This window comes from Chiloscyllium punctatum, chromosome 8, assembly GCF_047496795.1.
Source record: "Chiloscyllium punctatum isolate Juve2018m chromosome 8, sChiPun1.3, whole genome shotgun sequence".
NCBI lineage: Eukaryota > Metazoa > Chordata > Chondrichthyes > Orectolobiformes > Hemiscylliidae > Chiloscyllium > Chiloscyllium punctatum.
In genome coordinates this window covers 9,777,288-9,803,568 of record NC_092746.1, presented here as the reverse complement: position 1 = coordinate 9,803,568, position 26,281 = coordinate 9,777,288, and the positions used below count along the sequence as shown (strand labels likewise).

General features: G+C 38.4%; 1 protein-coding gene across 2 annotated transcripts in view; it reads left to right on the top strand.

Moving 5' to 3' along the window:
- The window catches only part of ice1 (KIAA0947-like (H. sapiens)), a 76,769-nt gene that overhangs the window by 19,462 nt on the left and 31,026 nt on the right, over positions 1-26,281 (top strand). For both annotated transcript variants that reach the window (XM_072575153.1, XM_072575154.1), the window contains 10 exons: positions 2,106-2,123; positions 4,160-4,271; positions 4,612-4,688; positions 4,786-4,823; positions 6,066-6,148; positions 11,154-11,190; positions 11,279-11,338; positions 12,749-12,829; positions 14,651-15,057; positions 18,916-23,817. In XM_072575153.1, the coding sequence (XP_072431254.1) occupies positions 2,106-2,123; positions 4,160-4,271; positions 4,612-4,688; positions 4,786-4,823; positions 6,066-6,148; positions 11,154-11,190; positions 11,279-11,338; positions 12,749-12,829; positions 14,651-15,057; positions 18,916-23,817 (5,815 nt within the window). The remainder of the gene's footprint in view (positions 1-2,105; positions 2,124-4,159; positions 4,272-4,611; positions 4,689-4,785; positions 4,824-6,065; positions 6,149-11,153; positions 11,191-11,278; positions 11,339-12,748; positions 12,830-14,650; positions 15,058-18,915; positions 23,818-26,281) is intronic.

The following is a 26,281-nucleotide window of genomic DNA, read 5'->3' as shown; positions in this document are numbered from 1 at the left end:
GTATATGAATAGGAAGGGATTGGAAGGATATGAGCTGGCAGGTGAGACTAGATTGGGTTGGGATATCTGGTCGGCATGGACGGGTTGGACCGAAGGGCAATGGTGAGGACTGCAGATGCTGGAAACCAGAGTTTAGATCAGAGTGGTGGTGGAAAAGCACAGCAGGTCAGGCAGCATCTGAGGAGCAGGAAAATCGACATTTCAGGCAAAAGCCCTTCATCAGGGATAGAGGCAGGAAGCCTCCAAAGTGGAGAGATAAATTATGTGGGTTGCGCCAAAGGGTCTGTTTCCAAGCTGTACATCTCTATGACTCTATATGATATTCTCGGCCAAAGCAGAGAGGAAAATCAGGTTGAATAGAGTGTGAAAGGCAGACTTCAAATGGGCCTCCCTCTGTTTAATCTTCTGGGTTTTTTAATTTGCTATTTAATTATCTAGCTTCCCTTAAATGATCAATGCTATCGCCTCAACTGACGAAAGTCCCTGTTTCATCCTTCTGATTAAAGAAGCTTCTCCTAACTATTAGATTTTGAGGAGCGAAGGGTAAACGTAATATCATATTTGAACCTTTAAATGCTGAAACTCCACTGTGGCAGCTTTGGCAAAATAATTTATCATGTATAGAAATAAAATTTGGAGATTTGGGAATGGATGGATATGATTTATTGTCTCTTAAGTTTTGAAATGTCGATAGACAATTCACAAGTATACTTTGTCAGTTGTGATATATCACTTTGATCAACCTGATGTACTATAGCAGTTGATGAGTTGCTGTATTCTGACCACAACAGAACCACAGAAAACATAAACAGCAGAGTATGCTATTGGCTATCTGAGACTGCTATTTTCCTTAGTACAATTCGCTTTTAAAATTGCTCTCAACATATTTCTAGTTACATTGGGTTAAGTTGGCAGCTTTTAGGATCATCTTCAAAGTAGCAGATTTGGATTTTTCTTTTACAGAGGGACATTGGAATCCTTGACAGAAATTGGGGTTCAGGGTACTTTCTCAGAAGGAAATATATTTTAGTCAAGGGCAAGTGGAAGTAAGTGAATACCTTCCAGAGCTGGTGCCAAAGGTGAACTGGTAGCTTCCTAGAGAGAGTGATTGTTTTTCTTCCCTTGAATGTGAATAAATGTAATTAATTGTATGAGCAGTAACAAGGTAGAGCCCCACTTTGTATTTTTGATCACTGGAACTATCCAGTTATTAGTCATTTTCTACTCCCCATGTCTTTGCTTTAGAATTTTTCAGATTCTAATTCAACAGTGTGTTCTTTTAGTGTAGCATTCTCACTTGCTATGGTTGTATAACAAATAAAAATAACCTTTTTGAAGAATTGAGAGAGTGTTGGAAAAAATAGAGACTGGAGTTTCCACTTAAATGCTCTCTTTGTTTTGTCTGGCGGACTTAATGTGCAATTTGCATTCACTGTGGTTGTGGAATCTTTGTGCTGCTTTAAAGATTTTGTGCTGGGAAAGCAGCCTGCCCACTATATTAGTCACACCCCTGGGTAAATTAGTCACTACTCAATTGAATTTAAGTAATTTAGTATTGGATTGTTTGGAAATGATGGATTTACATTATAATCAAAATGTTATTTTCATAATCAAATTTAACCAAATTGCCACATTTAACAGTTTGAATAAAATCTTTTAAAGCAAATTATGAAAAATACAAAATGCTGTCCAGTTACAATGATTCATGGCAGATTTTGTCTGTCAATGCACAAATACGTTTGCGTGAGAACTTATTTGGCCGGCGGAGGGGGAGGGTGGGGAGCGGTGTCTGGTGGTATGAAGTCTCCCTGCAAAACGTCTTACATTTTGGATGTGATACGTGTCCAAGGTAGAAATCTTATCTCTTATTTCACTTTGAACTACATTGCCAGCGCAATATTCACAAATTGTTGAAAATCATATTAAAAATGGTACAAAATACTTCCAACTTGTAAATCTTTCTGATGTCAAATGATTCATGAGAATAAGATCACCTAACAAAATACTGCGGCACGTTGTTCACTGATTTTAGCATTCATCAGCTTCTTTTCAACTGAGTTACTGTTTGAAAGATTTGCCCTTGTTTTCCTTAATAAATTATTACAGCTTCAAAAAACAGAAAGGTGAGACAACATGTTATTTTTCAGTTCTTGTTTAATATGATGTTGCATAGTTAAGAGGGTTGATTTCCAGTTTTGTTTTCTGCTTGATGTAATTACCATGAATAACTTTTTAAGCATTTCTGTTCATTCATCTATTGTAGTTCATAGACAAAATAAATTTTTGTTGACCTCCCAACAATTATGTCTCAGTCAACAAACTGAGACCTTATCATTAGTGCAAGCATTTCTTTATTTGAATTCTGAAAGGAAATAGAATTACAAGGAGTTATTACTTGCCTGTATCAATTTCATTATTTTTAATTTCATGAAATAAGATCAAATATGTAATCCTCTGACCTGAGGATTGAGAAACTTGTTATAGGAAGATCATATTACTTAAAGAGAAAAAGTCTTTGTCAGATTTTATGTTCCTCTTCCATTTCTGCAGATGTTGGCTGTTCTTGGTAATTCTTTGTTTGTTGGTGCACTTCACTGTCTAATCCAAGTAGTTTGTAATTTAATGAATGAAATTGTGCAGAATATATTGGATTGGCAGGATCTTGATCAGATGGGTCAGTGAGCTGAGAAGTGGCAGATGGAGTTTAATTCAGATAAATGCGAGGTGCCGCATTTTGGGAAAGCAAATCTTAGCAGGACTTATACACTTAATGGTAAGGTTCTGGATTAGTGGTGCTGGAAGAGCACAGCAGTTCAGGCAGCATCCAAGTAGCTTCGAAATCGACGTTTCGGGCAAAAGTCCTTCATTAGGATTAATGGTAAGGTCCTAGTGAGTGTTGCTGAACAAAGAGACCTTGGAGTGCAGGTTCATAGCTCCTTGAAAGTGGAGTCGCAGGTAGATAGGATAGTGAAGAAGGCGTTTGGTATGCTTTCCTTTATTGGTCAGAGTATTGAGTACAGGAGTTGGGAGGTCATGTTGCGGCTGTACAGGACATTGGTTAGGCCACTGTTGGAATATTGCGTGCAATTCTGGTCTCCTTCCTATCGGAAAGATGTTGTGAAACTTGAAAGGGTACAGAAAAGATTTACAAGGATGTTGCCAGGGTTGGAGGATTTGAGCTATGGGGAGAGGCTGAACAGGCTGGAGCTGTTTTCCTTATAGAGGTTTGCAAAATTGAGGGGCATGGATAGGATAAATAGACAAAGTCTTTTCCCTGGGGTGGGGGGGTCCAGAACTAGAGGGGAAAGATATAAAAGAGACCTAAAGGACAACTTCTTCACACAGAGGGTGGTACGTGTATGGAATGAGCTGCCAAAGGAAGTGATGGAGGCTGGTACAATTGCAACATTTAAAAGGCATTTGGATGGGTTTATGAATAGGAAGGGTTTGGAGCGATATGGGCCGGGTGCTGACAGGTGGGACTAGATTGGTTGGACCAATCTAGTTGGGAATCTGGTTGGCATGGATGGGTTGGACCGAAGGGTCTGTTTCCATGCTGTACATTTCTCTGACTCTTGAGTCTCTGACAGTGAGCAATTTAATCACAGAATCTGATTGGTCATTCCTCCACCCAGGATAATTTACTCATACTATCCGATGGGGATCACTGAATACATAACAGGAGTGAGAACTTCTCTGATCTTCACATCCCCATGTATAATTCAGTTATACCCATTTTAACTCTATTCAACTAACTCAGAAGAGTAAAAGAGCTTGAAAAATAGGAACAGAGAAAACTCCAGTCTGCCAGCATTCGCGTAGAGAGACCAGCAGTGTTCATGTTTCAGATCTGCAACCTTTTAATTCAGAACATCTAACTTTTTTTTCTACATGGATTCTCCTGATTGGTTGTGTTTTGCAGCATTTTTTTAAAATTTCAAACATCCAACATCTGCAGTTTTGTGCTTTTTAAAAGGAACTTCAGTATTGTTCCATTCAACATAGCCTTGCATTCAAACTGGCGTATTACGTTGACAGTAGTTAATCAGAGTCCTGCTAGTGTTGCAGTTTCTTTTTAATTCACAGTCTCATTTCACCCCATTCTCAAATGTTTCCATCTAAATGTTGCTTTTTTTTTAATGTTACTACTTGACTGCAGGGATTGTAAAACGCTTCGAGATCAACTGGATGAGTTGTTGCAGAAATTTGCACCTCTGGAAAAATGCAAGGAAGAAATGGATGCCATGAGGGTGGAACTGGAAGAAAAGCGGGTAATACAGTCTTAGACATAATGGCCTCTTGACAATAAAATAGAAATGTCCTGTGACACTTTTTCCCTGAAGTACATGCTCATGACTCAATCTTATTGTTTTTTAAATTTATAATATATTAAATGTATATGAGATGTTTGAGAGATTGTTATTTTGAGATTATATTTACCCTTATTTTAATGCGTTTAACCTGTCCATAGAAGAAAACCAAATCTCATTTAATAGAAAATGAAATCGAAATCTATTTATCATCAGAGACTGTGTCCATTTTCCCCCATTTAAGAAACAAAACGCTTTGAGATGTCTAATGCACTTTTGTCATTGTTGGTTTTCTTTGTAGAGTTCCATCAAGATGTACCAACAGACCCATTTAGAGTTTAATGAATTGCAGCAAGAACAGGCAAGAAATGATGCTGCGTAAGTGCAGAGTTTTATCATTGTTAATGTGGTTTTGTTTTAGTGCTTGCCCGATATTTTTTATATGATTTTTGTTTTTCTTAACCATGTACTTTAGGAAGAAGAAGTTGGAAAGTCGGGTAAAAAGACTGGAAGGTAACTGACCACAAAATGCACGATTCTCTTTTTCAAGCGTATTTGTTTGCTTTCTGGCACTTTGTACTCAGGAACCAAACGATACGATAATCTAATGGCTCAAGTTGCAAACATTGTAGGCGGTTGCTACATTTCAAATCTTGTATTTTGCCATGTAATACTCCATTATATTGATAAAAGCTCACTGCAAACCTCTGTTGAAAGCTTATTTTGGATGAGAATCATATCCAAAATCTGGAGGTCCAGTGCTGCTTTGCTGACTGTGATACATATCAACACCTTCCTTTATGGCAGTGCAGTATTCCTTTCGAGAAAGGACCCTCTTGCATGCATCAGAAGCCTTTAAATTAATGCTACTCTGATGTCATGTAACCAACCAAATTTAAACCATCCAGGCCCAGACAATGTATTCCTCCATCAATGTGCATCTGACAGGCAGAGAGATGCAAGGTGGGCCCTCCACTAATGTTCCTTAAAAGACTATAAATCCAAATTACAGGTAGTTATTTTTAAGAACTATTACCATTTCAAAGTGTCTGGAAATGTCTTGGACGATATTATGTGAATTCATGGAAGTCCAAAAAATGTTACACTGTGACAGGGAGAGCATTGGGCTTAGTGACCTGTCCACACAGATACACCGATGGATCTGCAGCATGACAAGAAGATAGAGCAGAAGCTGCCAACTTGGACATGAGAAGAGGTTATCTGGTAGGCTAACTGATGCTCTGCCCTGCTGCATTCTTTTGAGTGCCATCGTATTCTGTAATACTTGGCTGCACACTGCAATTGGGCAAAGGTGCCCAATTTACTCACTGTCCCCCTTCAACTAGAACCAAAGCAGATAGATTATGAATCCCAAACCTGGCCCTCAAATAACTGAAGCCAATTAAGTTTTAGTCTGTAGTTTAATAAAAAGATAGCATCCATTTGCAGCTGGAATTCTTTTTTAAAATGCTGTGACGACCCCCCCCCCCCCCCCCCCCCCCCCCCCGGCAGATAGCAAAGGAGGCCATCGTTGATTGTTGAAATGTAAGTGCTCAGAGCAGAAAGCATTGCTTCTTGTTTGAGCTACTGGTGTTTTACAACTCTATGAGCATTTCAAGTGAATATTATTGTTTTACTAAATAGAATAATGTGTCAACAAAAACATTCTTATGGCTTAGTTCAAATATGAATACTACTTGGGATTTCTCATTTGACTGTCTGATTATAAACTTTGTCCTTTTCTTTCTAATCAAGAAACAACAGCAAAACAAAATGCAGAAATAAAGCAATTGAAAAGAGAGAAAACAACATTAGAAAGAAATCTGAAGAAAACTCAGGTATAATTCAAATAATTTTAGATTCCAGAAAAGTAGAGCCTATTTTAAGAAATTTCACTACCAGTGAAGAGTTTTACTCATTGATTTTAGACGCAAAATAAGAGGGGGAGCATCAAATTTTGGGAATGAAAATAATTTTTTTAAAATAGCAGTAATTCATGCAAGAAACTCCTTCATTTTATAATCTCACCAAAATGTTGTTTGATTTTTAAAGTTTTGAGAAAGCTCGGTCATCCCTTTTTTTTATTGTTCTACTCACTGAAGTGTACTTGCTTTCTTGCACTCTGTAGAGTGGCCTTGAGATTTTCTCTGGAGCAGAACTGAAATCAGATCCTGAATGTTTGCATCCCAGCTGCTTTGAGCAGTTCCTATCTGGATGAAGCATTATATCTCAGTGTCAAATCTGCATGTTCAGATGTATTTTTATAAATCCATGGCACAATCTAAAAAAACAGCAGGGAAGGAAGTTCTCGTGTTGCTTTGGCCCTGTTTATTTGGATCTCAGCCAATATTTTCAAACAGCACCTCCTTTATCTTGTTGCTGTCTCTGGGTCCATAGACTGCAGAAGTTGTTTTCAGAATTTGTCGATATCACAATTGTGAATATAGACGACTTCGGGAAGACTTCCTTGATAATGTGCTCTTAACACACCTAACGCTGCATTGTCAGATGCAGAAATACTTTTTTTCTAGTTGGAGAAAGTGGACAAGTGTCTGGGGAACATGAGTAAGAACAATCATTGTATCATAAAGTTTCAATAGTAAGACAGAAGAATGCGTAATAATCTCAAGTGGAATGGCTAAATTAAAAGAGGAATAATTAAAATGGGAAGGAAAAGGTTTTAACTAAATGTAGTGGATCCAAAGCTAGGGCTCTTTGATTGATAAAGGGAGAGAGATAATACGATGAAACAAGAAGAAGATGCTTGATAGATACCAGATAAGGACTTCAAGTAAGAATATAATTGAATACTGCAGATTGGGAAAGGAAGTGAAGAGAAAAATAAGACTAGCAAAAATAGAAGTCAACATAAAAGTGAACCAAAAAATCATCTAAAGACATGTAAACAATAAGTGATTAGAAGTGAATGCTTTGACTGGCAAAAGGCACACCGCAAGGCTGTAGTTCTTATTGAGTACTTTGTATCAGTATTTTCTAAGAAGGTGGAATCTGATAAATAATGGTAGCCATGACAAAAGGAGAGGTAACAACAGACTTGTAAAGTTCCACAGGATTTAGTGTTAGGACTTTGCTTTTTCACATACAATTAATATATGCATAAATGATTTGGATTTTGATTTCAAAATTTGCATGTCATGTAAAAAACACAGTGCAGAACCTCTAAAGTATGTACAAGCTAGGAGCAGAAGCAGCCCTTGCCATCCCTTGAGCCTACTCTGCCATTCAGTAATGGCTGGTTTAATCACTCCGCATTTCTGCCTAATCCTAATACCCTTTCAACCCCTTGATTATCAGAAATGTATCTCTCTCTGCCTTATAAGTATTCAAGGATTGTGTTCCCACTACCTTTTTGAGAAAGACAATTGCAAAGACTCTCCTCACTATAGCAAGTACAGGCTAATTAGTTTAACATCATGTGGGTAACAACATTAGAAACAATCAGGGAGATAAAGTTGACAGATGCTTGGAGAGGTTTAGTTAACTAAGGAGTGCATGCATGGATTGACAAAAGGCATATCACATTTGCCTAATCTCACTGAAATTTTTAAAAAAGTCATAGCAGTTGATGAAGGGACTGCAATGGATGTTGTCTGCATGTATTTAAGGAAGCATTTAACAAAATACAATGCAGAATGTTGATGAACAAAATTGTGGCTCATGGAATAGGAGTTCAGTGTCAACTTAAACTGGCTTAAGAGCAGTACACAGTAAGTCATGCAAGATCGTTGTTTTTCAGAGTGGGTGATTGTAGAGAGTTATGCTGTCCAAGTGTCAGTACTGGGAACACTGCTGTTTTGATACACAGAAATGACTTGGGGAGTTAAGTATTGAAATTCTAAATTTCAAGTTTTGCCAGTGAATATCAAACTATGAAGAGTGGCAAACAGTTGGGAAAATACTAATCAAACGCGGTAGGACATAGGTCAGTAGAATGGGCAAACAGGTGGCAGATCGAATTTAATACAAAGATTGTGAGATAATGCTTTCTGACAGAAGGGATAGAGAAGGAGCATACTTTTAATGGCATAAATTTAAAGAGAGCAGGAACAGAGGAACAGGCAGGAGATGCTGTGGTCATGCATGTAAGCAGAACTTTGAAGGTAGCAGAATGTATCTAGAGTATGTTTGCTAAAGTATATGTGATTGAGGGATTCGCAAATAGATACATTGAGTTCAAAAACTGGAAATAATGCTGAACTTTTGAAGCTTTGGTTAGGCAGCCCACAACACGAGTATTGATCCAGTCTGGTCACCACTGATAAGGAAGGATGTCTGTATCCTTGAGAAGCTGCAGAAGAGATTTAGCACAACCTTTCCAGGAAGGGAGTATTTAAACAGAAGATTAGATTGGCAAAGCTAGGATTATTCACCATAGAGAAAAAGGCATTGAAGAGAGATTTGATAGACTATATACAAATTTATGACAGATTTGGATAAAGTAGACAAAGCAAAACTGTTCTCAAAAGCTTATACACAGGAATAGGAACGTTGCTTTGAGATTTGGGCAAGAACTACAGGAGAAAAGTGTAGAAGAGCACTTTTGTACAGAAAGTGGTAATGGCCTGAAACTTGTTTCCCATGAGAGTGGAGGAAGCAGATCAATGATTTGAAAAGGATGTTGGGTGGTCCTTGAAAACAACAAAAACTGGCAAGACTCCAGGATATTGTTGAGGTATGGGACTGATTGGATTGTTTCATGGAGAGCTGACATGATAGGCCAAATGGCTTCCTCCTATGCTATAAATTACAGAAACTGTGATTTGAAAGCCAATTCATTGGCTGTGAAGCAAATTGAAACATCTTGGTCACAAAACACATCACATAAATGGAAATTGTATGATATTTATGGTTTTTTCACCCTAAAGTAGAGAACAATGCTAAATCCCACATATCCAGGAAGGGTGAGAGAGATCGGCACCTAGGGCAGGAATCTTTTATGGATATACCCATTTCAAGCAGGAATGCGGTTTGGAAAATGTAGGGGTGATGGATTCTCAGGGGAATGTAGCACGAACAGCCAAGTTTCTGGCATTGAGACTGGCTCCAATGCATGTCAGCTTCCAAGAGATCAGTTGTGTTCGGGGATTCTGTAGTCAGAGGTACAGACAGACGTTTCTGTGGCCAGCAGAGAAAAAGCAGAATGGTGTGTTGTTTCCTTGGTGCCAGGATCAAGGATGTCTCAGAGAGGGTGCAGAATGTTCTCACAGGGGAGAGGAGCCAGCAAGAGGTCATTGTCCACATTGGAACCAATGACATATTGGAAGGGAAAAGGTTGAAACTCTGAAGGGAGATAACAGAGAGTTAGGCAGAACTTTAAAAAGGAGGTCCTCAAGAGTAGTAATATCTGGATTACTCCCAGTGCTACAAGTTACTGAGGGCAGGAATGGGAGGATAGAATAGATGATTGCATGGCTGAAGAACTGGTGTATGGGAGAAGGATTCACATTTTTGGATCATTGGAATCTCTTTTGGATTAGAAGTGACCTGTACAAGAAGGACGGATTGCACCTAAATTGGAAGGGGACTAACATACTAGCAGAGAAATTTGCTAGAACTGTTTGGGAGGATTTAAACAGGTAAGGTGGGGGGGTGGGGGTGTGGGGGATGGGGTGAAAGATGTTGTGAAACTTGAAAGGGTTCAGAAAAGGGGTGACCTTAGAGGTTTACAAAATTATGAGGGGCATGGATAGGATAAATAGGCAAAATCTGTTCACTGGGGTGGGGGAGTCCAGAATTAGAGGGCATAGGTTTAGGGTGAGAGGGGAAAGATATAAAAGACACCTAAGGGGCAACTTTTTCACGCAGAGGATTGTACGTTTATGGAATGAGTTGCCAGAGGATGTGGTGGAGGCTGGTACAATTGCAACATTTAAGAGGAATTTGGATGGGTATATGAATAGGAAGGGTTTGGAGGAATATGGCCGGGTGCTGGCAGGTGGGACTAGATTGGGTTGGGATATCTGGTCGGCATGGACAGGTTGGACCGAAGGGTCTGTTTCCATGCTGTCCATCTCTATGACTATGACTCTATCCCCGTCTTCACTTTTTATCGTTTCTAAGTCAGTCTTCATTGCACAGTCTTCATTTAGTCTGAATATTTTAAACATAAGTTTCCATTAGTATCAACTATGCTTCAAATCAAATGACTCTTTATTTCAATTAGATGTCAGTGTTTGGGGTTTGAGAATGGAGAAACAAAAATTAGGACAAGTGTGCTTGAACCATAAATGTTGTTTTCTAACTGTAGGTTGTCATTATGGAAGCACCTCTTCCAATCAGAATCTGCTTGCCAACCAAACAGCATTTTCTTCTCATACAGTATAAAATGTTTGGTTTTCTTTTGTCAGTATTTCTTGGGAATTGTCCTGATGAGAACAAATCAAGAAACTTAGGCAAAATCTGATGTTTTACAGCAATTCTAAGCAACTGTTATGATTTTCAGTAAATGTAACATCAACAGACAGTAAGTTCACTTAATGAGTAATGTGTTAAAATACGATTAAATCTGTAAATTTGCTGCTGGCAACAATATGCAGGAAGACCGGGAATAATGGGATGCCACAACATTGTCATAGAGTCATACAGCAAAGAAACAGACCCTTCAGTCCAACCAGTCCATGCTGACCATAATCCCAAATTATACTAGTCCCGCCTGCCTGCTCCTAACTCTTATCCCTCCAAATCTTTCCTACTCATGTACTTATCCAAAAATTATGCTAAGTTCTTGGCATTTTTAACTAAGTTATAGGGCAACTTCTTTGTATATAAAAGGTTAGTACTTCATTATTTTTGAGGTTGATTATTTTTTTTCCAAATCAACAGGAAAAGTTGACACTTCAGCAGAAGAATGGTATAAAAGGTAAATTTCACACTTTTTATTGTGATGACTTTTATTTACTATTTGTACACAAGTGCATGTTTTTACAATTTAATATGATATCTTCTAGTTCTGAAAGATGCACAGACACAGAATGTCCTGCAGGATGTTGCAACAAGAATTGACACAAGTAAGTAAATCAGCAACTCAGTAAATTTTGTGCACCTTTTTTAATTTTCTGATTTTCTAATGAGCCTGTTCAGAGATGTTATTACATATCTCTGGAGCAGGTTGGACTTGAACCCCTGCCTCCTGGTTGAGGGGTAGGGACACTACCAGTGAGCCACAAGAGGGCCCCTTTCTTTTAAATGGAGAGAGAGCCAACATGCCAGTCACTGCCCCAATACCCCTCTGAGGGGGTGCATTTTTTAATTATGTCTCAGTAAATCTGCCTTTCTTGCATTGATGATCTGCATCTCTACTTATTTAAATGCTGAGATTTTCTTTTAAAGAAAGAAATTTCTGGGACAGATAAAGGTGTCCTAAGATGCATATAGCGTGAACTTGTTGATTATATTTAATTACATGTTGAACATGCTATATTTTATCTGGATAATCAGGAAATATTTAAAATATTTTGATGCATCAGGTGATAATTGGAAAGTGATCAGGATATGTATTTAAATGGATGTTTCACAAAAATCACGAAAAATAATTGAATTGAGGGTGTTGTTTTGGCTTCTTTTTTCCTCAGAAAAATGACTGACACATTTGGTTCACTTTAGAGAAGGAAATCATACCTAGTCTGGTCTGTGTGTGACTCCAGATCCATAGAAATATGGTTGACTCTTAACTGCCCTCTGGGTAATAAAGCCAGCGAGGCCCTCATCCAACAGTGTTTTTTAAAACAAAGTTATTGATGTGGATTTTTTTTTACTTTCTTTTTTCCAAAATGCTTTAATTACCCAAATATATAAAAGAAACTCTGGAGGCTATCAGCAGGTGAATTAATAAATGTAGTCACTAAATCTAGAATTGAATGTTGACAATCCATAATGAACACTTTTATTAAATAACTGTCTACTTCACTGAAGTGCTTACAGGAAGGAAACTTGTAAAGACGACAAAAAGTAAGTATGACATGATTCCACACCACAGCAAAGTGGTTGACACTTAAGTGCTCTTTGATGTGGCCTGGCAAGCCATTCAGGTATACCAAACTGCTACACAAAAGTCATACCACATGGTCTGCAGTGGTTGAAGTAGACTGCTCATCACCACCTTCTTGAAGACTGCTAGGGGTAGACAACAAACGCTGGCTTGGATAGTGACACCGACATCCCTTGGGAAAAGAAATATATACATTGGAAACTGTCTACTGTTAGAATGTTCTGCTAATTATTCTATCCTAATAGTGAATGTTCAGACAACCAGGTCCTTTAACTTTTTTCACTATGTACTATTGGCAGGAAAGATGCTTGCATGAAGCAACCATTGAAAAAACTTCACCAAATATTCATAAATGAATGCTTGATCTCCTCTTTCCCATTTTATAAGTCCAACTTGGTGACTATCTGTTTACTGTTGATTGTATCCATAGATAAAGTAAAAGTGTTACTCGAAGAAATATGGAAGTGTATTGAGAAGCCCAATGTACAAGAGAAGCCAAACAAGAGCCCAGGTACGGTGCAACTAATTTGGATTGTTTGACTCTGCTATTTAATGTAAAAGCAACAGTATGAACCTTTTTAAAGAATGGTAACAACACAGAAGTAGACCATTTAGCCCCTCAATTCCACAGAGCTGTCTGGCAAGAGCAATCCAGCTAGACCCACTCTCTCACTCATTCTCTCTAAAACTGCACGCTATTGATGCTTATCCACTTCCCTTTTGAAAGCCACAATTGAATCTGCCATCACCACCCTCTCAGTGCATTGCAAATCTGAGAACACAATCAATATTAAAATTGTCTTCTCTTTGCCTTTCATCTTTAGTGTGTGTGTCTTTTAGTTCTTAACGTGTCCATCCAAGAGAGCAGTTTTTCTCTATCAGTTCTGTCAAGACCCTGAATAAGTTTGAACATTTCCAGCTATCAAAACCATACTTCTCTTTAAGGAGAATATCATCAGTCTCTCCTTGTAAACAATGACCTTCATCCCTGCAATATCCATATATATCTTGTCTTTTCCCCTCTGTACTCATGCATAAAATTCTGACTTTCATTGTTCCCGCAAGGAATAAGTTAGGGCAATGTACGAAAACCATCTCTTCTTTAATAGTAGCAGAATGTTCTGATGTTGTTTTGTCTGTCATTCTTTAATTCCAACTTTTCCAAGAGCGTTCCACTCAGAACTAAATCCAGCAATCCATTCATTCTCATAGGATGAAATGCACTGATCGTGAAAATACTCCCAAGCACTCAAGAAAACTCTTTCCCCCATTCTACAGTATTGCTTTCCCAGTTTGTATTAGGATATGTAAACAACCATCCAAGCAACAATTTCCAAATGCTTCATTAAAAAGTCAGAAGTAGAGATATTTGTTGATGATTGCACAATGTCCAGCACTACTCGTGACTCAGATACTGAAGCAGTCCGTGCCCAAATGCGTCGAGACTGGGACATTATCCAGGTTTGGGCTGACAAATGGAAAGTAACATCCATGCCAGACAAATGCCAAACAGTTACCATCTCTAACTAGAGTGAATCTAAGCAGCATTGCTTTGCATCAAATGACTTCATCGTCTTCAGAATTAACATTGACCAGAAACAAAACTGAACTAGCTATTTAAGCAAAGTGGCTACAGAGCAAGTCAGAGGCTAGGAATCTTGCAGCAAGTAATTCCCCTCCCCAAACGCGTCCACCATCTACAAGGCATAAGTCGGGGATATAGTAGAATACTCACCATTTGCAGCTCTAATAACACTCAACAAGCTTGATACCATCCAGGACAAAACAACCATTTGATCAGCACAATATGCAAAACATTCATTTCCTCTAAGGTGGGAATATCACCACTTGCAGGTTCCCTTCCAAGCCACTCGCCACCTAGACTTGGAAATGTATTGCTGTCCTTCAGTGTCACTAAAAAATCCGGAACTCCCTAGCTCTTGGTATTGTGGGTCTACACACAGCACATGGACTGCGGTAATTCAAGAAAGCAGGTCACAGCTCCCTTCTCAACGGCAGCTGGAAGAGGCAGTAAATGCTTGCCCAGCCAGTGACATCCACATCTCATAAATGAATTGAACGTTTCCCATATCAGTACTTGAAAATTCTTCCACCCAATCTACAATTTCCGTCCAACTGTATTCCATCATATTTTCCACTTGCTTGCTGGCTTGGAGGATACAGTTATGTCATGTATTCGCTACTGTTAAGCAAAAAGCTTAAATGCTAATTTTGCTCCGAATTCTTGAATTCTTATGACGGCGCATTTTTAAAAGGTAAAGCTCAACTGTTTGAGTATGTTTAACGTTTTCTCCAATCTAACCTGGTATAGGCAAGAGAGGACCTTCGCAGAAAAAAACTAAGATGCTTAGAAGTAGTCTAAGTAACCCAAGTCACAGCAGTCCAATGGAAACTTCAGAGCTGCCAACATCTTCACTCCCATGTCAATTGGAGTGCAACCAAGAAGAAAACAATTTCTCAAAGATGGATGAGAGTTTGGCTGATGAAGGACTGAAGAGCAATGGTGACAGTGCCTTCTATGATGACAAAACTATAGAGCTAACTCAACACAAAGATCCTACTGACAGTGCAAACACTTCAAGTAGTGAAATTGATAGCGATGACGGTGATGATGATGAGCAAGATGCTTTAAGCCGGCAGCTGCAAGAAATACTTGATTGGACTGAACCTCTTCCTCCTCAACTGTCTCCGTTGCCATGTTCTCCTTCATCTAAAAAGGCAGGTCTAAACACAATGTTAGTTGTCATAGAAAACTTAATTTTATTGTTTTATCAAATATTTTATTAATATCTCATTGGTTTTGCACAATGCTGTTTTGGGTCATTGTGCTTCCAGGTTGCAGAACATTAGAGAACAGTAATAAATATTTCATTGTAGCTAACATAATTAACACCAAGGTTATTTGGATAAGACTGAGGTACAACAGGGAATTACCATTCGATTTGTTCTCTGTGATAGTCTGGAGAAAATTTAAAAGTGGTTGAGATAATGAATGATTAAGTACACTTGCACACCATCCTTATATTTTGATACCTTGCCTTAAATCCAGCCAGGAAGGTGGGGTTAAGGTTTCCTTTTTTTTAACCAGTTTTTGGTGACAATCAAACCAGAGAACAAGGTGACTTCCAAAACTCAGTACTCATGGGAATTAAAGTAATAATTCCACACGTAGAACCCAGTAAGTGAGTTGGATGGGAACGAATAATAATAACTCAGGAGAGTGGGAAGTGTTTCTTTTAAAACCGAGTTTATGCTGAAGTTGATATTTAGGGAGCTTCACTGAATAATTGTTGGAACACTAGTATTGTTTTCTACGAACAATGTAATATAAGCAATGTATGACTTTATTTTTCACAAAAAAAGCCATCGGAATAAAGTCCTACCCACGTCGAAAGGGCATTCAAACTCTAGTTTATTTGACTGATACGTTATATCATAGCTAATCTATGTCTCAATTTCATTTATCCATCTTTGCTGTGCAATCTCTCTTTGCCCTTACCTAACAACTCAAACAATCCTAGTCTTGTAGATTTTATTTAACAAAGTCCCCGCTGTTTGGGCGGAATCAGTGTACATGTATTCCAGAATGTAGATTGTTAGTTTCCTTCCTGCACCCACCAATCCACCAATGCAACAGCTGAATTACGGTGGAGATATTTGAAATGATATTACAGAAAATTCCAACAACACTGTTGTTTCAATGGCATCTAATCTTAAAACAGTGCAGCCAGAAAAGTTAAAACTGTGAAGAATATGGAATAGGCACTTGCATTATCAAAGAGGACCAAGGAGGACATCAAAGGAGATTCATCAGGATGTTGCCTTGGATGATACACTTGAGCTATAAAGGGAGGCTATTAAACTCTGGTTGTTTTCTTTGGAGCAGAGAAGGCTGAAGCAGGACCTGATTGAGGTTGTATGAGATTATGAGCGGTATGGACAGGGAAATTAGAAAGCAGCTCTTCCTTTAGTTGAAAGGTCAGTGACAAGGTGTTATAATTTTAAGTTAAAAGGCAGGATATTTAGAGGGGGTTTAATGAAAACTCTTTTCACTCCAGAGGGTTGTGGGAATCTGGAATGCAATAGCTGGGAGGTTAATTAAGGTGGGAAACCTCACAACCTTGAGAAAGTACTTGGAAGGCCACTTACAATGTCATGGCATTCAACGCGATTGGCTCATGGTTCAAGTATAGATTTGGAGTAAGTTTTTGTCCGAGCAGACTTGACGACCTGAGGGGTCTCTTCTGGTACTGTAAGATTCTGTAACATTTTATCACATTGAACCAGTGCTCATAGACAACTAAGGGTACAATATCTGAAGCAGTAACTGGGTTTGGGAGCAATTTAGCTTTATCTGCATTACTGTGTGCTGTGAGAAGGCCCTTTCACAAAATACAGTACACGTTTTAAAATGGTAATCAGTGATAAGAGCTTTTGAAAGAGGGCTTTTGTTAAGTGTGGGTGCGTAGATCTCTAGACTGCGCCAGTGAAAGCAATAGTGGGTTATTGAGCAAGAGGGAAGAGTTTTGTGTGATGTGCCATTCTGTCCATCTTTCCTGTCCTTAGGTCGTTGAATCACTTCTGGCATTGTATCTATTAGCCAACACGACACTTGTAGTTACCTCAGCTGTTTCCATCCACACTACCTTCTCTGTAGCAGTTCTCTCCCATCATTAAGGAAGGCTGTTTCCCTGCAGACCATATCTGTGAAGCTTTGGGACTCCATTATAATCAGTTCATCCTTTGCTCGCTTACCTCCCTGATCCAATAGCTCAGATGAAGTAATCACTGGTCAATAGTCATGAAACTAATTTGGGAATTCACCCAGGTTTAAAAAAAAACTGCTGATAGACGTACTACTGAAACCTCAGGGTTCTTAATGTAAAATTAGATGTACCACCCTAAAGAGAAAAAAAAACTGATGCTGACCTACAGCAAAAGTATACAAGCCATTTCTTTGATTTCTGCAGTGTGTAACCATCGACCCTTATATCTCATTTATTTATTTGTCTGTAGGAAGTTCTTAAACTGGCAGATTAGTTTAGCATCTAAAACATTGCATCTGTTGTCTGAAGCAATATCTCAGAAATATAATGATCCCCTACTTTCAATTATGTTTAGATTTGATATTATGCAAGAAAAATGTTTTGTAGCCATACAGGAACTGAATCCTATGAGAAAGTAAGAACTGCAGATACTGGAGATCAGAGTCAAGAGTGTGGTGCTGGAAAAGCACAACACGTCAGGCAGCATCCGAGGAGCAGGAGAATCGACATTTCAGGCAAGAGCCCTTCATCAGGGATGCCTCATTCATCAGGAATGTCAATTCTCCTGCTCCTCAGATGCTGCCCGAGTGGCTGTGCTTTTTCAGCATCACACTCGAACTAAATCCTGTTCCATTTCATCCAAGATGTTTTAGTAGAGAAAATAAAGATATTTGATTTGTTTTCTTAACCAAGTACCAGTCCTTTTGTGCTAAGCATTAAATAATTAGAATATCTCCTTTTTTCATATTGGCATTGCTGTTAGGAGAAATCAGTTACTGGTTAGTTAGGTTTTATAACTTAATATAAGTCAATGTATTTTGACAACCAATATTTGTATTTACTGTGATCTTCTAGAAGGCATGGTATTTGTATGCCATTGCATGCTGCAAGTTTCACAAGAAGGCAGAGAACCAGCAGTTCAGCACAAACTGAAAGAGAAAAATGACCTGCCGTGCTGATTAGTGCATTGAGGGCATAAAAAAACCTATTGGAATCTATGTAGCGTTTGTCAAAGAATAAGTCGAATAGTATCTGAGATTCTGAGTAAAAAATTGGAAGTGGTAAAGTGTCAAGATATACCTAAATTAATCAAAAATGAAACCTGAGTGCTGGGAGACTGAATAAGGCTGTGGAAGCGATAGGTTTTAACTTAGTAATGGGTTGAGGGGTCATGGGGAATAGGCAGCAAAGTGGAGTTGAGGCCAAGACGAGCCGAGCCATAGTTGTATTAAATGGCGGAGCAGGGTGAGAAGCTGAATTGCCTACTCCTGCTACGAGCTATGTTCTTAATGTTAGTTGTGATTTTAAAATCTTGTAAGTGTCAATGTCTCTAAGAAATTTCACCTGGGACAAGCTTCATTTCCTTTTACTAGTTTTGCCCCTTACTCTTCCTTGAAACAGTTAACTGCTCAGTGTAGTGAGCATTCTCCAAGTCCTAGCCCAAGAAACGATTTGTGTTCATGCTAAGGACATGTCTGGCTCCATTTCCCCTACTCCCATGTTAATGCATTTCAACAACTGTGTGATACATGATAATGTGGGAGTCTTTAACTTTCCTGAACTCTGAAACACTAAGTGAATTGTAGCATTCCAACTAATGTCCCAATTGAAATTTGAAACTCAGCACTTACCTTAGAATTTTCCTTGTCTCTCTAACTCAGTTACTAAATCAGATATTAAGACAGCTTAATTTATTTGACTTCTTTTAAAACACTGTAAAAGTAATGTCATAGTGGTTTGTTTTTGTTTTGTTCAGACTGCTTAAAAAAAATCAGAAAAACGTAAATAAAATATTCTTTCTCTTCTGCAGCAAATCCTGTTTGGCGATATTACCGATTCAAGCGACGATGAAGATATTAATCTTCCTGGAAGGAGCTGCAGTGAAAGTGTAGCAGAGACTGATCAAGTTGATAATTCTGGATGCACCAAGGTGCTGACAACTGATCAGGCATCCATGATGAAAGCAGGCATTTCTGTAAGTGTGTGTGAAGAGTTACCTGCAGAAAAAATGGATTGTTCTGAGGCAGAAATTGATGATCTGAATGAGCAATGTTCAACAAAAGCTGAAGTAGAAGCTGAATTTTCAGACTCCTCTTTGATTGTCGAAGCTGCTCAGTGTGGAAATGAGAACGGCGCTGAAGTTCAGTCCTCATTTGAGGAAACTCCAGAGAACTGTGATGTGACCAGAAATCCAGAACTGTGTGATGTTGATTCTGTCCCTGTTGCTAAAAATGACACCACAACTCCGCAATACAATTGCAATGCTGATGTGGAGAGGGGTGATGATAGAGAAAGTTCAGAAAACACCGTGGTTTCAGTAGAATCTAATCTTGAAACAGTGGAACCAGAATTTGAAAAGACGCAGCCATGCAGTAGAGAAGAATATGGCGTAGAAACTGGTGTTAAAGAGGTGGACAAGAAACAGCTTGTGTCAGACGAAGCCCTTGCTCGTGGACAGTTAGAAACAACATGTGAAGCAATGGAGGTGCCAGAATTTAATTGTAATAGTCTTACATGTCACAATCAAAGAAGTGAATGCATAGTAACTTCAGTGCTGGCCACTGATATGGAGCACGCCACATCAGAATGCATGACAAAGAAGCAAATTGGTGTTAGCACAGGGGACAAAGAAATACCATTTTCACAGCTGAACAATACAGAAGTTGACAGTGTTGCTCAGAGTAACTCTGACGAATGTATTCCTGCAGAGGACATGGAGGTGGAGGAAAGGAATTGCAATAGCTTTACACTTGACAGGCAAAAGGGTGAATGCTCACAGATTTTGTTGCAGCCAACTGATGTGGAACTTTCTCAAACAAACTCACTGACAGCAGAACAAAATCTTAACAAAATGGAGGAGAAAACCCCATCAGCTGAGACTTGCTGTTCTGAAGAAATTGATGTTTCTCAGCACATGTCTGAGAACTGCACTGCTACAGGGTGTGCAGTGCTGGAGGAAGTTACTTTGGATGGTTCCATGTCTAATCACAAAGATAAATGCATACTGACTTCAATGTCAGTCACTGATTCTGAGCAAACACCTAATGAACTTGCTGCAAAAGATCAAATACAGGCAGTATCATCGCTAGCAGATTTTGAGTGTCCCACAGAAACCAGTATATCCCAGGATAAGGCAAAGAACCATTTTTCTCCATCGGACAACGAAATAAATATCAATTCTGTTGGTCTAACATCACATAATCAAAAAGACGAAGGCAGACCGACTTCTGTGTCCAGTGACACTGAAGAGTTGGATGCAAAGGAACATAAGGAGATTGACAGAATACAAGAGACTGGAGTAGTTGGCAAGTTTGACAATTCTGTCATAGCTCAGGACAGGTCCAAGGACCATTTTGGCACTGAACATGTGGTGGTAAAAGCCTTAGATTCCACAGCTTCTGCCTTTGACAGCCCTAACAATGAACCTGTAGTACTTTCAGAGCCTGAATTTATTCAGCAGGCCAAATCATCCTATATAATAAAAGAGAAAGACAGTTTCAGCAAACTCAATGAGGTGTCTTCGTGTGAGTCTGACTGCTCTGATGTCACTCATGAGAGTTCCATTTGCAGTACAGATATGGAAATGGAAGAAGTAGAATTGAATAATTCTACATCTGATGTAACCAACAATACGTGTACACCAACCTTGGTACCATTCAGTACTCGGATGACTGAAGTGGAGACCACGGCAAGTGGTCAAGATTATCTTAAAATGAGAGAGCTGCCTTCACCATTTTTTGAGTTTGACAGTTCTGAGATATCTGGTGTTACACAGGATCAAAGCAAAGACTATCTTTCAACACACATTGTGGACCTGGAGGAAGGTAGTTCCAACGGATCAGCATTTATTGAATGCACATTGATTTCGGTGCAGTCTTCCATTGAAGAATCCGAAACCAAGTCCATAATAGAGGAAGATGGCATGATTACCAAAACTAGTGAAGCACCTTCACCCCTCGAGTCAGATTGTTCTTCTGTTTTGACTGATCTTGCTGAGGACAAACTCTCAGATTGTACTTTTATGGGAATCTCCAGCAAATCTGAAAAGCCGAATTTCCTTTCCCCAGGATCAGAATCAACTGGAGATGCTCAAAGTGTAGAAGACCTTGTTTGTGAAACTGCAGTTGACCAATGGAATGAAGAAGAAGACAAAGTTGTGGAAAATGAAAAAGAATGTCACATGGGAGAGATAAGCAATCAAGAATCTAGCACAGACTCAACTCAAATTTGTGAGATGAATCTGCAGAACTCTGAGGCAGAAGTCTCAGTGTTGGTTAGAAAAATCAAAAGAAAGCAATGGCATTCAAAGATTCTAACTCCCGAGGAAGAAAAGCAAGAAGCCATTAATCAAAAGGCCGTTGAACTAGACACCACAGCTGATGTTAGCATGCGTGAAAGCTTGTCTCATGACATCGAAGCTCAGATTGTGAATCAGAAACTTGAAGCTGAACACCTCACCTTTTCTGTTAATGACCATGTTACAGTTCAATGTGACAAAGTGCCTTTTTCTTCCGTCTGTGTATCAGAAGGTACTGAAACTATTTGTAAAATTGAAAGCGTAACAAATGCTAAGGAAGATCAAGTGGCTATTCATCCTGACCCTATTGAGAGTAAAACTGAGCCAGTAACTTTGGATAAAGATTTTTCACAAGACATCCGTCATACTCCAGCAGTCAAAGAAAATGATTTGAATTCGGAAGGTGACAAACATGGGGATAATACTGTGTCAAGAAAATATGGAGTTTCAGCTCTAGATTTAGATACCCCTACTCTAAAGAATCGTGAGAATGAACCTCTTTTGGAATCGAGCACCAACACTGACACGTTGTTAGGATGTGCACGTATAGAAAATAAATGTTTGGAAAACAATCATCTGCAAAATGATCCAGAGATTGTGGAGAAATTGAGAAACTCTTCTGACATTTGTTTTGATAAAGACAATGACATGAAAGAGAAGGATGGCTTACAAACAGACAAGAATACCACTGGAATTGTACACAAAATGTCAAATTGCATCTCAAATGTAAAAACAGTGAATAATTCTACAAATACACCTACGGAGGGAACCTCTGGTCATGTACATCTTGTTCAAACAGTAGACAGTTCAACACAAACTGAATTAATGTGTGTTGGTTCACAAACTGTGCTTTACACTAGCAGTGATCTTAAGGCTGCTCCTCAGACAGATATTGTTGAAGCAAGTAAAGTAGGAACACCAAATGCAAAACAACATTCTAATTATTGTGATTTGTGGAATCCATCACTTCCAGATGTTCCTTCAGACCATCGCAGATCCATTTACACAGTGGCTTCACATGATACGGAGGCATTATTTGAAAGTACAGTTGACAATTCAGTGGCTATGGAATCATTTGGAACTTCAGAATGTGAGCATACTTCTAAAAAGACTGCAAAAACCAAAAAAGTACAATTAGGTAGAAGAATGCCGCGAAGTTTGGCTGAAGGTGATGGAGATGTGCAACCAGAGGATGTTTTACAAAAATCGAATGTGCAGTCCACCTGCAAAAGTCGTGCTGTTTTAAGAAGAAACAGAAGAAGTTCAAATTTGAACAATCCTCCTGTACAAGCCAGTGCCGACACTTCTGCGCCAGCATTGTGTACACAGGAAATTCATCGAGTCATGTTAGAAATGGGAGAACCTTTGCCACCATTATTGCCACCACTCGTAGCTACACCACCAAGAGGTGTAAGAGCTGCAAAACCGATATCCCCTCTTATTACAACATCTAGTACAGTGTCTGTATGTTCTCCTGTGGATGATTTGGCTTCACCTTCTAAAGAGACTACAAAGGCTGCTTCAGTTTCTCCTCCTTTGGATTATACCCAACAGAAGTCTCCTTTGATGCAGTCACCATCCCCATTAGAATTTGGAAGACATGAACGAATCCAGTCTTCTCCATTACAGTTTTGCACTGCAACCCCAAAACATGCTGTACCTGTGCCTGGGAGACTACCTCAGTCTGCATCAACATCTGGGAGTTCAGCTTTACCTCAAGAGAACTCTGTAAAAATTTTGGATGCTATGTATCCCAACCTGTCTGCCCGTGCAAGAACTTTGAACATTCTCCGTGGAAATGTTCAACTCAGCATTCGTGGCCCCACAGATAGTGAGAACCAAGCAGGAGCAGTGAACCAAATCATGGGGTTCAAAGCAATTAATTCTTCTGCAACTGCATTTGTTAAAGCGGGAAGTAATTCAAGATCTGAAGGCTCAAAGCCTGATGGATATGAGAAGGATTTAGAGCAGCAACAGCCAGCTGTTGCTGTTGTGTTAAGTACTGTGGATAGGCCTAAAAAAGACCAAAAGGGTGCCAAAAGAAATGCAGATGATGATGGGTCAGGAAAAGCTAAACGAGTGAAAGTAGACAACAGTTGTCAAAATGGCGATAGTACTACTGATTTAATCATATCACAAGAGTCCTCGACTGTAAGTGTTATTGACACAACCAAACCACTTTGCAATGGGCTAATGGAACAAAAAGCTGGATATAAAGCTCAACGTTTCTCCCAGCCTCTTGAATCTATTAATTCAAGTGAAGAGGCTTTAGCTAGTGCCTTAATGAAAATTACCAAGTCCTGCTTTGACCTACTGCCTGTTATTCGCAGTCATGTATTTGTTGGGAATATTCCTCATATTCCAGTATTACGTGATGAGGAAAAGGAAGTGATTTGTGAATTGAGTGGTAATAAGGTAAGCATGTGTGACTCTAATTTTCTTTGTGTGTGGGTTTCAGTTGTTTTTATGGTAGTAATTTAACATACAATATATGGTATTAAAATATTCTAGGATGACTGTCAATGATGCAAAAAGGTAAGGATATCGAAAAGTACCTCTGAGTACCAAATTTATTGTGTGGTTGTAACTATCTACATCTCAAATAATTCACTATATTATCGCTGAAAGCAATTGACTAATTCAGTTCACTAGCTGTGGGATTTTGCGCACAAACTCGTTGCTATTTTTGTTTGTATAACAGCAACTACATTACAAACATAATTTATTGTTTGAACTACTTTATCATATATTCTGAGGATGTGATTTAAGAGTTATAATAGCATTCTTTTCTGATTTATTTTTCTTTGTCTTTCTCTGTCTTTCTCCTTCTTTGTCTTTCAAAAGTTAAACTCTTCAATGGAAATGCCTTACAAAAGTGATGTCTACATTAGTCCATTGCAAAACCAAAGTAGCATCCTTTTATTTATTGTTTTATCTCAAAATACATCTATGATTCTGTTGCATGGCTGAATAGTTATTACTGATTTTAAATAAATTTCCTTGGTCCATTGTGCCAGACATTTGTATTGTCATGTACTTTCTTTTTTTTTTGGTAAGTACTGTTAGTCTGCCACAAATTTTCAACCATTCCTAAATTTAAAATTCTACATTTTAGTTCATTCTGATACACCGAAAATAAAGCTTGCCCTTTTTTTTAAAGAACGAATATTTTTATTTCAAGAAACCAAATTCTAAAAGCAAGCAGAAAATATTTTAAAACCGAAAAACTAGCTAGTCAATCGTATATAAATGTTTCTTAAACTTTAATTTTTCAGTTACTGAATAAAAATTCATGCATTTTCAATGAATTGTCTGACTTGTTTAAGGAGAAACTGATTATGGAAGTGTTCATAGGCTCAACCAGCCATTGCTGGCATATGGATCAGTGAAATGAGCAGAATAATATTATTGTCAAATCAGTAGAGTACAATTCTAAGACAATTATGTTGAAGTTTCAGTTTGCCCTGCTCAAATAATAGTTTGAGGACTGCATTCTTTTCTGGTCAGAAAAGCAAGCGGAACACTGAGCTCAATGTGATACAGCTGATCTCCAGTGTCAAAGTGACAAGGATCAGGAAGAAAAGTTACAAAAAATTCAGACTCTTTTACTCTGAAATAATCTCATTTGAGGAGACTTCAGCAAAATTTATAACATATTTAATTAAAAACTAGTTAGATTTATTGATGGGATTTCTGTGGAAAATTAAGCTAGATAGGCTAATTGTCTTCCACGCCCTTTATATGACGGGACCTTGAACTGTGCAAAGCAGAAGATTCTGCTGGTGGCAATGTCAAGACTCGATGTTGAATTATGATTGTTTTGCAAAATACCCAAAGCCAATTGATCAAACTTAAGGGACTAGTGACTTCTTAATAACAGAAGAATAGGGTGAAAATGAAGTTAAAGCACAAAATAACATTATAAATAGTTTTCAATTGAAGGATTGTATTTCTCTGGATAAACAGCTGATAAATGAAACTACAGCATAGATAACTCGATAATTAATTCAGAATTGCTCCAGCAGATGGCAGCCAGGCTAAAGAGATTGAAGCTTGGCAAATAGTATAAAACTGCAAATGTTAGAATTCAGAAACGAATACCAAGCATCTTGGTGATTAACATTTCATTGATAATCTAGATTTCAGCAGCATATGATGTTAATAAAATGTAAACTAGCTCAACATAACTGTATCATAGGATCATTCAGTGAGAATGGCTGTATAAACAAAAGATCAATGCGTAAACTGATTGCATTGTTTTTTTACATAAAACTTACTCATCAGTTAACATCTAATCCTTATGTTTCTGTCTGGGCAATAAAGCTAGCTTTTTACTGGTTTTTACGAAATTTGATCTATGGTAATATATTTAAGGTGTCACTGGTGAATCAGAAATTTTGAAAATTAGATATTTTCAGTAGCTAGAAGTCTGCAAAAGATGAAACTTTCAAAGCGGTTAGATGATAGAATCAAGATGAAAAATAAGAATGAAAGTTTAAAAGTGAAGCAAAAGTTAGATCTGTTAGTATGTTTAAAGGGAAAAAGCAGGTTAGCATCTTAGCTGAGAATCTATAATTAAAACTAAAAGCTCAGAGACAAAGCTCATTCAAAGAATTGAACAAAATGGCAGTTTAGAATGTTAAAGTAAAGCAATAAGTTTGACAACATACAAATAAAAAATAAGAACGGGCCATCTGGCACTTCAAGCCTGCTTCAGACATGTTTCACCATTCAATAAGATCATGGCTGACCTGATTGTAATTTCAACTCTGCATTTTTGCATACACCAATAACCTTTCATCCCCTTGGTAATCAAGATTCTATCTCCCTCTGCTTTAAAAGTATATGGATTCTGAATTTTGAGGAAGGGAATTCCAAA